Here is a 14949-nt window from a genome sequence, read left to right on the forward strand (position 1 = left end):
ACAATCCTCACTGCTCTGGAAAAAAAACACCAGACGTCTGTTATCAGACAGTTTGCTGTGAGTCGCCAGTGAACAGAATCAAATACAGAGGCTCAGTGTATTAAAGGATCAGCTTTAATCTGATTTAGTATTTTATTATTTATTTGTACCATCACTTTTGCAAAACTACAGAGTGACCAAAAAAACTAAAATATTTGTCAAATAGTTCATGAAAGGGACAGTTCACCCAAAATATGTAAATTCTGTCATCATTTACTCATCCTCATGTTGTTACAAAAACCCTGCATGACTCATAAAACACAAAAGTCGATATTTAGATATTTAGCAGATTGTCCAAGCTGCTCTTTTCCATATAATAAGAACGAATAGAGACTACGATATCCCTGGTTCCCATTCACTTTCACTGTATGACAACAGTTTCAAAAATATCAGAAATGTCAAATATAATTAACAATGAAAAATATCTAATAAAAAATGAAAAAATAACAACTTAGAATATCAGGAGAGAAAGTCTTACAAGTTTTAAAAATGAGGTTGAAATAATGTTGACAAATTATTTATTTTTGGGTGAGTTATACCTTTAATGTTTGTTAGTTGTTTTAATAAAGGCAACACTTACTATTTTATCTAAATATAAAGAAAAAAGCAATGAGCCCTTATTAATAATAAATAAGGGCTCACTAAGATGACCTTGACATGGACATCTGAATAATAAAAAAAACAACACCACAAAAACACATGACAGACTCATTCATTAGCACAGATAAACCGATAATGAAGGTGTCCTAAACAGCTGTCAGCCACACACACACACACACATCATGAGGTTTGACAGTCACTCAGGTTTTGCTCTACAACAAGAGCACATCTGAAAGGAAGCTTCAGTGTTTCTTGTCTCGCTGGCCACTTTGGACAATCTCAGAGTTCCACAAAATGTGCGTGTTGGGCACTATGCGGTTTGACCCAGTTTCTCCATCTGTATCTGTAATGCTGTAGGGAACATGAGAGAAAAGACATTGATTCAGCTGCTCAATTCTATCCTCCCAACCAAACAGAAGTTAATGGACAGCTGATGCACACCCTCTCGGGCACCAGTACCTCTCAGCAGTGTTCCACCTCCTCACTGACTAATCTTTTGTGTGTGCAAAGGCAGTTTAAGTTAAAGGGTAATCTTAATAACTCAAGCTATAAAGACATTTGTCCTCATGAAACAAGCTATCCCCATTTATATAATCCCCAAGATTGATTATATAAGAGTGTTTCAAGCACACCACCCAGCCTCCTTAAAAGCCTCTTAAGGTTGGAATACATGCGCTGCAAATTATCTGCCCACCACTGGAGCGTTTAGAGTATGTGTTTCTGAAGAAGATTGACAGGGCTGGATTGCTTATTTTACAATGAGATGACAGAGAGGGCGTCATGTGTGGGAGTGTCCACTATTTATTTTATTTTTATTTTTTTTGTAGATAAAGCATACTGTTATATGACATAATTCATATTGAATCTATAACAGCAAGATATTGCCATAATGGCTTTAAGTTAGTGTGGCATCAAAAGTTGTGAGTCACTTATCTTTTCATGCAACATTTGTGTGGGTGGGAATGTCGTAATCAGCTTGTTTTTCAGCATTAAAGGAATAGATCAGTCAAAAATGAATATTCTGTCATTTACTCATGACTTTCAATATGTGTGTGCTGTTACAGTTGTGGTGGAACACAAAAGGAGAACTTTTCAAAAAACCTTCACGCAGTTCTTACAATATAATAATAGTTAATAGTGACAGCTGCTGCCATGGAAAAAAAAAACTATGTATTAATTGCAAAGTTGCTATTGTTAACTAAGGGGCCATTTACACAACACCGTTTTCAACAGAAAACAAAACTTTTTGTGTTTTGGCTGTTCATTTACACGACAGCAGCATTTTGGGGGGCATGAAAATGCAAACTTTTGAAAATGGGTTTCAAAGTGCATGTTTTTGAAAATTATACCATGAAAATTATACTCTGTGTAAACTACAAAAACATGAATTTGTGAAAACTGTGAAGTAGTGTTTCTTTACAAAGTGACATCGCCAACTACTGGCCTGGCATGCATAATACAGCGCGTACGTCCTGATTTTTCCGAGTTATACACATTTCTGGGTGAACATATTTTGGTGATCCTGGAACAACATTCCTGTCTGAAAATTTAGTCCTAACCATATCCCTAAACCTAACCCTATACCCATAAGTTATCCCTATAATATCAGGGAAATGATAGGTGAATAACACTGATGTAGAAGCACCAAACCCTGATTGTAAGCCTAAACTTGACAAACTGTAAACTTTAGCAGAATCTGACTGCTTGAATGGAATGTTGTTCCAGGATCAACAAAGATGTTGATCCAGGAACATATTGTAATTGGCGAAAGATCCGTTTTCGCAGATCCGTTTGAACAGGGATCGTTTTGATAACATTGTCGTCTGTACATGAAAAATGCAAAGGATAAACGTTTCTGTTTTTAGTTACATCTGTTTTACGTTTACATTGTTGTCGTGTAAACGTGCCCTAAAACTAAAAATATTAAAATCGTTATTGTTAATTAAAGCTGAAATAAAATCAAATAGAAATATTAGATTAAAAAAACGTAAATAATAAATGTTACCTTGCTGGCAATAAACAAACAAAATGAGTCTTGTGGAGTACTAAAATGAGTAAAAGTGAAATAAAAATAAATTAAAGCTAAATATTAAAAAAAAAAAAAAACTTAAGGCAACATAACAGAATTACTAAAACTAAAATGAAAACTGAAAATATATATATATAAAAAATTAGCATTAATTAACATTTTTGGGTGAACTTAAACATAACTTATTAGGATATTAAAAAGACAAAAAAACAACACGCATTCAATCAGTTTTATTACAAAGATTCATCTCTCACTCTTTTCATACAACGCTCTCATACACACAATGTCAAAGCAAAAGAAAAGATGCATGACAGAAAAGAAACAATCCATGACAGCAAGCATGACTGTTCATATGTCACAGCAGATGGCATGCTGCCATGCTTATTATTGCAAGTGGCAAAAGCACAGTGAGGAAATTATATGCAAAGTGTGAAAAAAAGAAATATAGTTTAGAAAGTTTGGCAGTTGAAAAAGGACAGATTGCATATGTCATGCATTCATTTGAAAGAGATTTCTGCCCTTTCACCACTAGAGGGAGGTAAAGCTTGAAATCAGGGGTCTTCAACCTTTTTTTCAATGAGCCCTTGGTGGATAGAGACACATTTTGTATAAAATTTAATTTCAAAAAGGTATGTTAAGCTTGACCATTAATAACAGAGCCTGTATGCATTTACATACTTATGTTTACATTGAAAATTCATTAAAATAATCTGTATTTATTTTCAGAATCACATATTAAGTGTATTAAGTGAAATTAAAATGTAATTTGGGAGGTACAATGACATACCATACACTTTGGAGTCAGAAAGATATTTATTACTTTAAAAAAAAAAAAAAAAAATAGAATGATTTTATTCAGCAAAGATGCATTTACTCTATCAAAAGTGACAGTAAAGACTGTTTTTCTTACAAAAATGTCTATTTCAAATAAATGCTGTTCCTCAGAACTTTCTATTCATCAGAGAATAAATGCATCCCAGTTTCCAAAAAAAAAAAAAAAAAAAAAAAAAATTAAGCAGCACAACTGTTTTCACCACTGATAATACGAAATGTTTCTTGAGCAGCAAATCAGCATATCAGAATAATTTCTGAAGGATCATGTGACACTGAAGACTGGAGTAATGATGCTGAAAATTCAGCTTTGCCACCATAGAAATAAATTACATTTTAAAAGATAGAAAAACAGTTATTTTAAATTGAAAAAATATTTCACAATATTACTGATTTTACTGTATTTTTGATCAAATAAATGCAGCCTTGGTAAGCATAAGGACTTCCGTAAAAGCATTAAAAACTTGTACTTAACCAAAACTTTTAAACTGTAGTGTATTTAGAAGATCTTAGATTTGTTTTTAGTTAACTTAGATTTTTTTTTGCAAAAAAATCATTTGAGATATGATAATTGTTGGACCCCTGCAGTTGAAGACCCCTGCTCTAAAGCTATACATATATGACAATGTGTTTCTACAAACATTGTCAGACAATAAGCAAAAGTCAACATGAAGGACAGAAAGCGGTTTAAGACACTGAAAAACTGAAAACCACAGCAGTGTCCAGCATGCAGAGTGAGGGAAGCCAGTCTGGTGAGAAGCTGCACCATAGAAGAGCTGATAGAGTGTTAGTGAAACTACATCAGGGCACAGCAAGGCTTGTGTCTCCCCTTGACTTTTTTAATCTTTCGGGTACCTGCAGTTGACGGGTCCTCCGCGCCGTCTCTTTTGCCCTTCCGTCCAGCAGAGTAGGAAAAGGCATTGTTGACATTGGAGCTCTGATCAGGGTGGATGTTCCTGCTTGCATCATCTTCACCATCTCCAATGATCACCAGCTCTGCCCGAACTGAGCCCTCATAGCTCTGGCTGTTGTCTTCGGCATTCTGGTAGCCCATGAAGATCATGGTGACGGGCTCGTCCGATGGCATGGTGTTCAGGATGCTGACTTTGGAGTCCTCAGAGTAGGCCGAACACGGGCTGTGGTTTCTGATGTCACAATCCAAATGCTGCGTTCCCAGGTTGTTCTCTCTTTTATTGTAATATTGTCCATGCGCGTGTCTTTCCCCTCTATGTAACTCACGACTGTAGTTGTTCCCATTGCCGTTGTGATAGTATTCGTCTGGTCTGTCATTATAATCAGGCATTGGAAGGAGTGGAAGTCTATGACCCGCGTCCTCCGGATAGCGAACACCATCATTGTACACAAGCTCAGGCCATGCAGATAAGTCGATGCTGTAGGGATCTTGGTATCCGTTGGATTTGTGGCTCTCCCTGTTATTGGGGTCTGATTGTAGTTCATGGGGGATGTTGTAGGGATATGAAGGGTCCATTTGAACCTGATTGGACCTCTTCTTTTTCTCAGAGGCCTGTCTCAACAGCTCCTCAACCTCCACTGGACTGAGTTCATCCACTCCGTTCGCACCAGGCTGGTGGCCGTCCGTGCGTAAGGCATAGACGGACTTCCGGCCATCGTCGTAGACTTTGATGCCTCTCTGCTGGAGCTCTTGGGGAGAAATGGCGGAGGTGGACAGCACTTGGCTTTCACCTGTGCGCAAGTCCTTCTGAACGTTAATTTCCATAGCAAACAAAGCTGTAAGGGACAAATGGAATGTGTGTAATATATTAGAATTTTTAAGATTGCTTTAAGATGTTTAAATATTTACTGTTATCATTGCACATTAAACTTGGATACCATGAAGTAAGACATTCGTGTGTCCATATCCATGAAAGTGTAGCGACTGTGGCTGTAGCTCTATCAAAACGTTGCTCTATATCACAACATTAAAACATTAGCTCAACCAATGGTGTGATTTTGGAGGCGGGACTCTGTTTGACCAACCAATGACACCTGGGTTGCATTTTTCAAAAGCATCGTAAGCCTAAGTAGATCGTAGAACCATTGGCACCAATAGTCATATGTGGCCTGTTGCATGAAGCTAGTTGAACAAACTCTGAGTTTCAGAGTAGGTTTGCAGTTGACAAATCCAGATAAATCCAACCTGGTTTAGATCAATTTCAACTGTTACACAACGCTCGGTATAAACTTCTGTCAACTCAGGTTTAATCCAGGGTTTGCAAAGCGCATGCACCTGAAAGTCTGACACGTGCGGCTAACAGCCAATCACACGGAACAAGGAGAACGTCAGTTTGATTCACTTCTCGCGAGAGAGCCGCGCAATTCATGTCGCTTCCGAAGATTAAGAGATCGTTATGAAAAATATGAAATAAAACGCATTTTCAAAGCAGGAATAAACACAGATGCAGTGAAAGTTTGAGAAGGCAGCTGAAAGAAAATATCTGACTATATCAATGCATGTGAATCAAACAAATAGACCAAATAATTAATATAGTTTCACAAAGAGCTCAAAAGAACACATGTAAGCTTAATCTGTTTAAAAGCTTTATATATTATGCATGTATTATATTTATTTTAATTTAAAAGCAAAGTTTAATATTGTTAATTAATATAATCGGCCTAATTATATGAATATGTCATGAATTAGCCTATTCATAATTTTAATTTATTTAATATAAATATAATGAATAATTAACAGCAAATGTTGAGAAATTTTGTCTCTAAAATGTTTTCACTATAAACTGATTTAATTTGGAGCGAGAGATACAGGGGGAGTGGCTTTATTGCATCAGATACATGTCACTTTACTCACAGCTGATTGGTCCAGTTTGGGTTTGCGATCTCTAACCCAGAATAAAACCTGCTTCAGAGCAGGTTAGCCGTGTAGTGTCAGTTACCATAGCAACAAACCCCGCTAAAAACCAATCCACCTTCATGAGCCCGAAAAACCAGAGTTTGCTCAAACTAATCTTGAACTTACCTGGGTAGAAACTGAAACCGGCTTTGTGCAACAGGCCAATGATCAACTTTGTTTGCCCTGTTTGTTTGAAGTGAAACCTGTTTGAAAACAATCCTAATTTTTTTTTTCTCCATTTGTTGGCACAAAAATGACACACTTCAGACACACTTTTAAAGCATGAATTCAGCAGAACCCGTTTGACCCAAAATATTAACATGAAGTACACCCTGAGATTTTAAGTGAATATTTGAATAATTAAAAAAAATATATTTGCCTGTTCACAGTTCTCTGCTTTTGATTAATGGTCACATGACAAGCAGGCAAACAAATACAATTGTTGATCTTGGTTTCATTTTGATTGTTTATATTTAAACTTTTTTTTAAAAATTATGATTTAATTATTTAGCTTTAATTAATTAATTAATTAATAAACTCACAAACCCCCTGCTATTCCCCAGGGATTTGTGAAACCCAGTTTGGGAAACCTTTTTTTTTTTTTTTTTGCTGTTCTACATTATATACAGAAATATACTGAAGATGGTTTGAAGTCTTCTTTCAGTTTACCAGGTTTGGCTTGGTCATTTTTTTCTTTAGTTTCCAGGTCTTGTTTCTTCCTCTGATTTAATAGAGGTGTGCTGGGCTTTGGCATATTTGGAATTGTTGAATGAATATAGATTGGGTCTGAAAAAAAAAAAAAAAAGAAGTTATGATATTCATAAATAATCTGCAATTTGTTTTATGGTCCATAGAACATTGTGATTGTGATGTAGTTTTACAGCATTTACCTGAAATGAAATCTGCATTCACTGCCTGTGAAGATATAAACAGAATCATCTTCTACAATAAAGTGTATAAAGCCTACTTTTTAAAAAAATATATAGTTCATTAAAGCAAAAGGCACAGTTTCTATTCATTTTAAATGAACCATAACAAAAGCACTGTACCTTAATAATGTCCTCTGGAGATTTTTCAATGGCTTTTAGCCTCTTTAGAATCAGCCCCTCATTTGTTGAGATGTTCATTTCCTCTCTCTCCAACGCTTCAATTTCTTTCTCTATCCTACAGAGAATTTGTTACAATAATTGTTTAAATAAGAGTCCTCTAGAGTTCTCGTCACACACACGCACACGCACACACTCTCTCACACACACACACACGCACACACTCACACACACTGAGATTGACCTCTGTTACCGGGTCAAGTCACACAAGAGACAAAGCACCTGTCACTCTGTACTTTTTGTTGCATAGACATGCTAGAAGACACAAAGAGCTGTTAAAAGGGTATGAAAGCATTTTAAACAAATATTAAATAACAGACGTTAGAATTTATTCTCTCATTCGACTGAGGTTCAGTCAGAATCACCATAAGTCCGAATCATTTAACAAACTCGCAAAGAATGACGCAGACAGCAATATTTGTACAGGGTGTGACCTGCATGCAGCAGCTTTTTAAGGACATGGAAAAAGCTTTTTTTAACATCCTTCTCTGACTTCATTGCTATACTACAATGCAATGCGATTACAAAGCATTGCACACCTCTTGCCTCATACTTCACTCTAAGATTTCATTAGGGCACCACAGGGCAAATGACATTAGCTGAGAAACATCAGGCTAACCCCTGAAGCTAAATACAAAAGACCTTTCAGTTCAGATTGTTTGAACTGTATTCAGAAGATGCCAGTATGCCATGATAATCTCAATAAACTAACTGACATTTTTTATGGAAAAATCTTAAATAGCAAAATGATGTTTGGATCAACAGCCACTCTCTTGTGGTACAGTAAATATGGCATAAATGATACTACAGTAATTAAACCATTGAAATGAAAAATAAGATAAGACACAATACAATAATTTGTCTTACCGATGTATATTACTCTTGAGGTGTTTCGTTTGTTGTGCATCTTCAAGAGCTTTTTGTGTTTCCTGTGCATTACTGCTGTTCATCCCATCCATGAGCCACAGATCTCTCATGGACCTTTTCTGTAAAAGACACATAGAGATACTTCAAATTCCAGTCCCTTACAATTCAAACCATAAAATTCAGAAAAACGCTGATGAAAATGAAACTATTCTTCTAACATCAAGAAGGTACCTTAACATGTTGAAGCTTCAGTTTCTCTCTGTCGATCTCAAGCCTTTTGTGGGCAATTTCCTCTTGGATTTTTTTCTTATTCTGTAGACAAATGGACAAGTGTCCAAATAGAGACACGAACTATACAGTAGCACAACTTTTTGATAGGAAAGCGGTTGTCACTATACAGCTATTGTTAACTATTAAAAATGGTTTATGTTAAATATAAATGAATGAAAATTAGAAATGTTGTCAGTTAGTTGTCTCAAAGGATTAGTTCACTTTAAAATGAAAATTACCCTATGATTTACTCACCCGCCTTCCGTATTCAACTTACAGAAAAAGCGTAACTGACGTCGCATCAGTTACGCTTGTTTCGTAAGTTGAATACAGAAGGCGTAGGACGTAGTGTAAGCATTTTGAACTGCAAGAGTTTTACACTTTCTTCATAAGTTGAATACGGACTGGCGGAAGCTAGATATTTTACTTTATAAGGTGTTAAATATGGATATTTTTCTTACACACACGCATTGCTTCACTTCAGAAGGCCTTTATTAAACCCCCCTTTATTAAAGCCATGTGGAGTATGTTTATGATGGATGGATGCACCTTTTTGAGCTTCAAGCAGGTGGTTTCCGTGCACTGCCATTATAAAGCTTGGGAGCATCAGGGTGATTATTAATATAACTCTGATTGTATTCGCCTGAAAGAAGAAAGTCATATACACCAAGGATGGCTTGAGGGTGAGTAAATCATGGGGTAATTTTCATTTTAAAGTGAACTAATCCTTTAACAACTAACAGAAATAAAATAAACTACTAAAATTACTAAAACTGAAATAAATATAAAGCTAAATAGGAATTTAAAAAAGCATGTAAAAAATATTTAAAGGGATAGTTCACCCAAAAATGAAAATAATGTCATTTATTACTCACCCTCATGTCATTCTACAGCTGTAAGACCTTTGTTCATCTTCCGAACACAAATTAAGATATTGTTGATGAAATCTGATAGCTCAGTGAGGCCTCTATTGAGAGCAAAGCCATTGAAACTCTCTAGGTCCATAAAGGTACTAAAAACATATTTAAAACAGTTCATGTGAGTACAGTGGTTCTACCTTAATATAATAAAGTGACAAGAATACTTTTTGTGTGCCAAAAAAAACAAATTAAAGACTTTTCAAAAATATCTATATGGGCCGATTTCAAAACACTAATTCAGAGCTATATGAATCGAATTAGTGAATCGGAGCGCCAAAGTCATGTGATTTCAGCAGTTTAGCCGTTTGATAGGAAATCCGAATCACTAATTTGAAACAAAAGATTCATAAAGCTCAGAAGCTTCATGAAGCAGTGTTTTGAAATCACCCCATATAGATATTGCTGAAAAGTCGTTATTTTGTTTTTTTGCTGCACAAAAAGTATTCTTGTCGCTTTATTATATTAAGGTAGAACCACTGAACTCACATGAACGGTTTCGAATATGTTTTTAGTACCTTTATGGACCTAGAGAGTTTGAATGGCTTTGCTCTCAATAGAGGCCTCACTGAGCCATCGGATATCATCAAAAACATCTTAATTTGTGTTCGGAAGATGAACTAAGGTCTTACGGCTGTAGAACATGTACATTTACATTTAGTCATTTAGCAGACGCTTTTCTCCAAGGCGACTTACAAATAAGAATAGTAGAAGCAATCAAATCAACATGAGTGCAACAGTATGCAGGTACCCAGTTTCACCAGCAAAGTGCTCATAGCAAAGTTTTTTTTTTAACAAATAGATGGAGAAAGAATATAGAAATCAAAAAAAGAAAAGTAAAAATATAAATAAAGAGTAAGTGCTAATATTACTGGGTCAAGTGACGCCGAAAAAGATATGTCTTTAGCAGTTTTTTGAAGATGGTTAAAGACTCAGCTGCTCGGATAGAGCGTGGCAGGCCATTCCACCAGCAGGGAACAGACCAGGAGAAGGCTTCAAGAATGACATGAGGGTGAGTAATAAATTACATTATTTTCATTTTTGGGTGAACTAACCCTTTAAGTGAAGCGATGGGTTTTTGTAAGAAAAATATCCATATTTAAAACATTATAATCTAAAATAACTAGCTTCTGGCAAACGACCGTACGCATACTGCGCAAGTCGACTTGCGCCACAAGAGTAACCCCTGATGCACTTTTTTGGCTTCAAAATCAGGTCCCCCATTCACTGCCATTATAAAGCTTGGAAGAGCCAGGATATTTTTAAATATATCTCCGATTGTGTTTGTGTGAAAGAAGGTAGTCATATACTCCTAGGTTAGCTTGAGGGTCAGTAATTCATAAATTTCATTTTTGGGTGAACTAAACCTTTAAGCACAGATTGAAGCATTTGACCAACCACAATCAGTATTTCAGAGAGCTTTGAAATAATTAGACAAACCGTAATAGCTTGAAGCCGCTCCTTTAACAGTTCTGCTTCCTCCATCCTGCCTCTAGAAAAAAAAAACATTAACCTTTATATGACACTATAAAATCATCATCCATACTAGTGGGGCCTCAAAAGGGTGTTGGCCGATATGTAGGTCAACCTCCACACAGTGACACTGATATTTTGATACATAAGTTAATGTCCATTTATCACCACTTGCTTTCTAAAGATCACTGTGCTTCCACGAATAGCAGCAGTGGTAAAACAGTCTCTGCAATGCACCATAAATAATCTGCCTGACAGGATTTGGTTGCCCGTGTCTGAGTGGGTGACCCCTTGTAGATATTGTCGGTTTTAATAGACATCCAAGTAAGGCCTTAGGCTAGAACTTGCCCCTCTAAGTAGCTTTATGCTTCATTCAGTTAAATATCTCTTACAACTGGCCAGATGTGATCTGCTGTGATTGCCACATCAGTGCAATGCAAGAGTATGAAACAATATTGCAAAGATAAGCAAAAGATAGACAGAATTCTGATATATTAGCAAGTGTATTTTTTATTAGGTTCACAGTTATGAAAGTTATGCTGACTTTTTGACCTCATAAATCTATAATGGTTGTCCTGCATGTTTGAAATCGCATGCAGCCACAAAGACAACGCAATTGAAAGACATGCCGTCTTTATTTTGCAGTACTTTTAACTAGGGTAAGCAGTGGAAAAGTACAGAAAAACACTGCAGTTCGACCATTACTTACTATAGAGAATGAATTTCAATTCACATTCTGATACCCTGTCAGTCATATCTTTGCTAAAAATACTTCAGTTGCAAGTTTTTGACCAACACAAGTATTTGAACTTTTAAAATGTAACACTGTCATGTTATAGTGACAGCAAGGCCTGTGTCTGTGGGTCCCCAGGCTGCTCTTTCTTTTCCCAGGAAATGTGAGACCGACTCCAGACTTCCTGTCTCTGTCCATGTTTCATACATAGACAGTATCCAGCGCTGACTCAACACAACCCTGCTCATCTGCTTTAGATATAAGGCCTCTCACTGCCCTGGACTCAACCTGCACAGTTCAATGTTACATTTTAATTTCAGTAACATATTCTAAAAGCTCCTATAATCACAAGAGAAACTGCATTATGAAAATGCAATCAATATTAACGCACAAAAACATTACTCAGTATATACAATACCATTCAAAAGTTTATGGTCAATATGATTTATTAAAGGGATAGTTCACCCAAATATAAAAATTCTGTCATCCTTAATTCACCCTCAAGTTGTTCCTAACCTGTATGAATTTCTTTGTTCTGCTGAAAGAAGATATTTGGAAGAATGTCAGTAACCAAACAGATCTCGACCCCCATTTACTACCATAATAGGAAAAATAAATACTATGGTAGTCAATGGGGAGTGAGATCTGTTTGGTTACTGACATCCTTCCAAATATCTTCTTTTGTGTTCGGCAGAACAAATAAATTCATACAGGTTTGGAACAACTTGAGGGTGAGTAAATGATGACAGAATTTCCATTTTTGGGTGAACTATCCCTTTAATGTTTTAAAAGAGGTCTCTTATGCTCACAAAGGCTGTATTTAGTTGATCAAAATACAGTAAAAACAGTATTGTGATATATTACTATTTAGAATAACTGCTTTCTTCAGTCTTCAGTATCATATGATACTTCAGATTTCATTATAATATGGGGATTTCATGCTCAATAAGCATTTCTTATTATCAACGCTGAAAACGTGCTGCTTACAGTAAATTTTTTCAGAAACAGTGATAGAAACAGTGTTAGTGATAGAAACAGAAACAGTGATACATACCTTCAGTATTCTGAATAGAAAGTTCAAAAGTTCAATGTAAAAGTCTTTGCTGTCACTTTTTACAACCTATCTATCTATCTATCTATCTATCTATCGACCCCTATTGAACCCCTTATGCTCCAGAATTCCACTAGACTCAGGCGCAATCTAAAAATAGCAAGGCCACCCAGGGGTACATTGCCTATAATGAGTCTTAGATGGTGGCACACCAAAGCACTAGGTCTCTGTTCTCCCTGCCACAAAAACCCACCAATTGTTCTGAAATGGATCAAAGTGATAATACAATTGTGAAGCTTATATGAAGACAGGATAACACGAGCAATAAATTAGACTATTAACAAACACCCTAATGCCTATCTGTTTTTGAATTGACCCTTGAGTGAGGTCAGGGTTTCAAACTTGAAAGAAATGCAAAGATAACCAGATACATTTGCAGTTGCCCATTTACTGTATGAAAACTATGCATTAAGAGTGACAATAACAGTGTATATATATATAAAACAGTTTGGGTTACAGCTGACAGCTTTATGGCATATAGAAATATTTCAGCACAGATCCAAAGCAAACTGAACAAGCTGATTGGCAGATACAATCACATGAATATGATAGCCTACTATTCTTTGCAGGCCTTTCCTGCACATGGTCAGTTTCCCTGTCAGTTTTATCCGAGAGGAAGTTTCTCTCTAATCTCCTCTAATCTGATCACCAGCCAGTTAAGATGTAAATCTCCTGTGGCATCTGCTCCCATAACAATATCCTGACTGGACAAACATCCAGGAACTGTAAAGTTATTGTATATTAACAATTATTGTATATTAATAAAGACAAAGAACATCTTAAACTTTATAAAACTACTTAAAAAACAGCTAGGCTAACTTTTTGTTTCGTTTTTATGAGCAAGCAAGTGTGTTTATATGTGTAAAAATATAGAAAACGGACTTTGTTCAAAATAATAAATTAGTTTCCATATGTCACAGAATATTTTAATGACTTTGGCTACTCTTTTCAATGACTTGTGAGGGTTTAAACTTTCACCTTAAATTAACTTCTTCCAAACTAAATGTCACCCAATTTACAGGATCCGTGGAAGTGACGGCAGAATTCTGCCGCCTTAATGACATTTGAGATGATATGAGACCCTCGATTCATTTACAAATTAATGAATTAATTCTACACAACTTTAGACAAATCCTAGGCACATTATGGCGTCAGTTAATTGACTTTCACATTATGTTGTATGTGAATCCCCTAAGAGAAGTAAAATAGCAGAGAACACACTTACCGGGCCAAGAAGACGAACGGATATCCAGAAGGGTTTTCTGAGTTCACGCGAAGTCGTCACGCAGAGCTCATTTAATGGCTACAGCGCTCGCAGGTGCTGTAGGAATGATTGACAGTCCTCCCCTCAGCCAATGAAATGCCAGTGAGCTTGTTCAGTTGTTCAGTCTCATCAGTTTCATCAGTGAATGTTTGAAGTGAATGACGACAGCCCACACCCATGTAGGCTTGTCAATTCATACTCTTGTGTTTGATATCTGGAGGTTAACAGACCTTTGGATACTGCATTTTCTTGGAGGAGCACAGTAATAAAATGCTGTAAAATTTGAGTATTTTTCACTTAAAGTCACCATGAAATCAAAATTGACACTTGTTATTTTTTATGGTATAATGCAGTGTTTATTATAAATGATTTGTCCGTGCATATCATTATTTTTTGGTAAATTCATTTCAAAATGACTTCAAAATAAATAACTCTTCCACATCTCTTCTCTGGTGATGTGTGTGTGTTTACTGAAGCGAGGGCGGGACAACCTGTCAATCACATGAGATCGACCAATAGCAAACCACAATGATCCAACAACACAATCAATTGCCGATAGACAAAATCAAGTCGCGCCCTATTTGTTCTTACTCCCTGTTTCACTCGGATATGTGCAGTTATTGATTTTGACTTTGTAGGGAAGAATATAGTACTGTATGATACAATATATGGTATATGGCTTCACTGGAAAGCTGTTATTTTAATCTTTTTTTTAATTATTACTCCCTTTAGGGTGTATACAGCAATGTCTCTTCACTTCAAATCACCATTAGGCTATACATTTCAGAGCTTCTTTCGGAGCCGAAAAACAGTGTCACAAATCATTTTGACGTGGGGCGA

At 36.1% G+C, this 14949-nt stretch overlaps 1 protein-coding gene across 1 annotated transcript; it reads right to left on the reverse strand.

The window, feature by feature from the left end:
* Positions 1-96: 96 nt before the first annotated feature.
* LOC127505777 (palmdelphin-like) lies at positions 97-14211 on the reverse strand. Its single transcript, XM_051881596.1, has 9 exons — positions 14071-14211; positions 10969-11020; positions 8573-8653; positions 8342-8460; positions 7418-7532; positions 7259-7283; positions 7038-7154; positions 4355-5248; positions 97-990 (listed from the first exon to the last, which is right to left on the reverse strand). The coding sequence occupies exons 2-9, from the start codon at positions 11011-11013 to the stop codon at positions 950-952; spliced, it is 1437 nt and encodes a 478-aa protein (XP_051737556.1). The 5' UTR covers positions 11014-11020; positions 14071-14211; the 3' UTR covers positions 97-949.
* Positions 14212-14949: the final 738 nt, after the last annotated feature.

This window comes from Ctenopharyngodon idella, chromosome 2, assembly GCF_019924925.1.
Source record: "Ctenopharyngodon idella isolate HZGC_01 chromosome 2, HZGC01, whole genome shotgun sequence".
Taxonomy (NCBI): domain Eukaryota; kingdom Metazoa; phylum Chordata; class Actinopteri; order Cypriniformes; family Xenocyprididae; genus Ctenopharyngodon; species Ctenopharyngodon idella.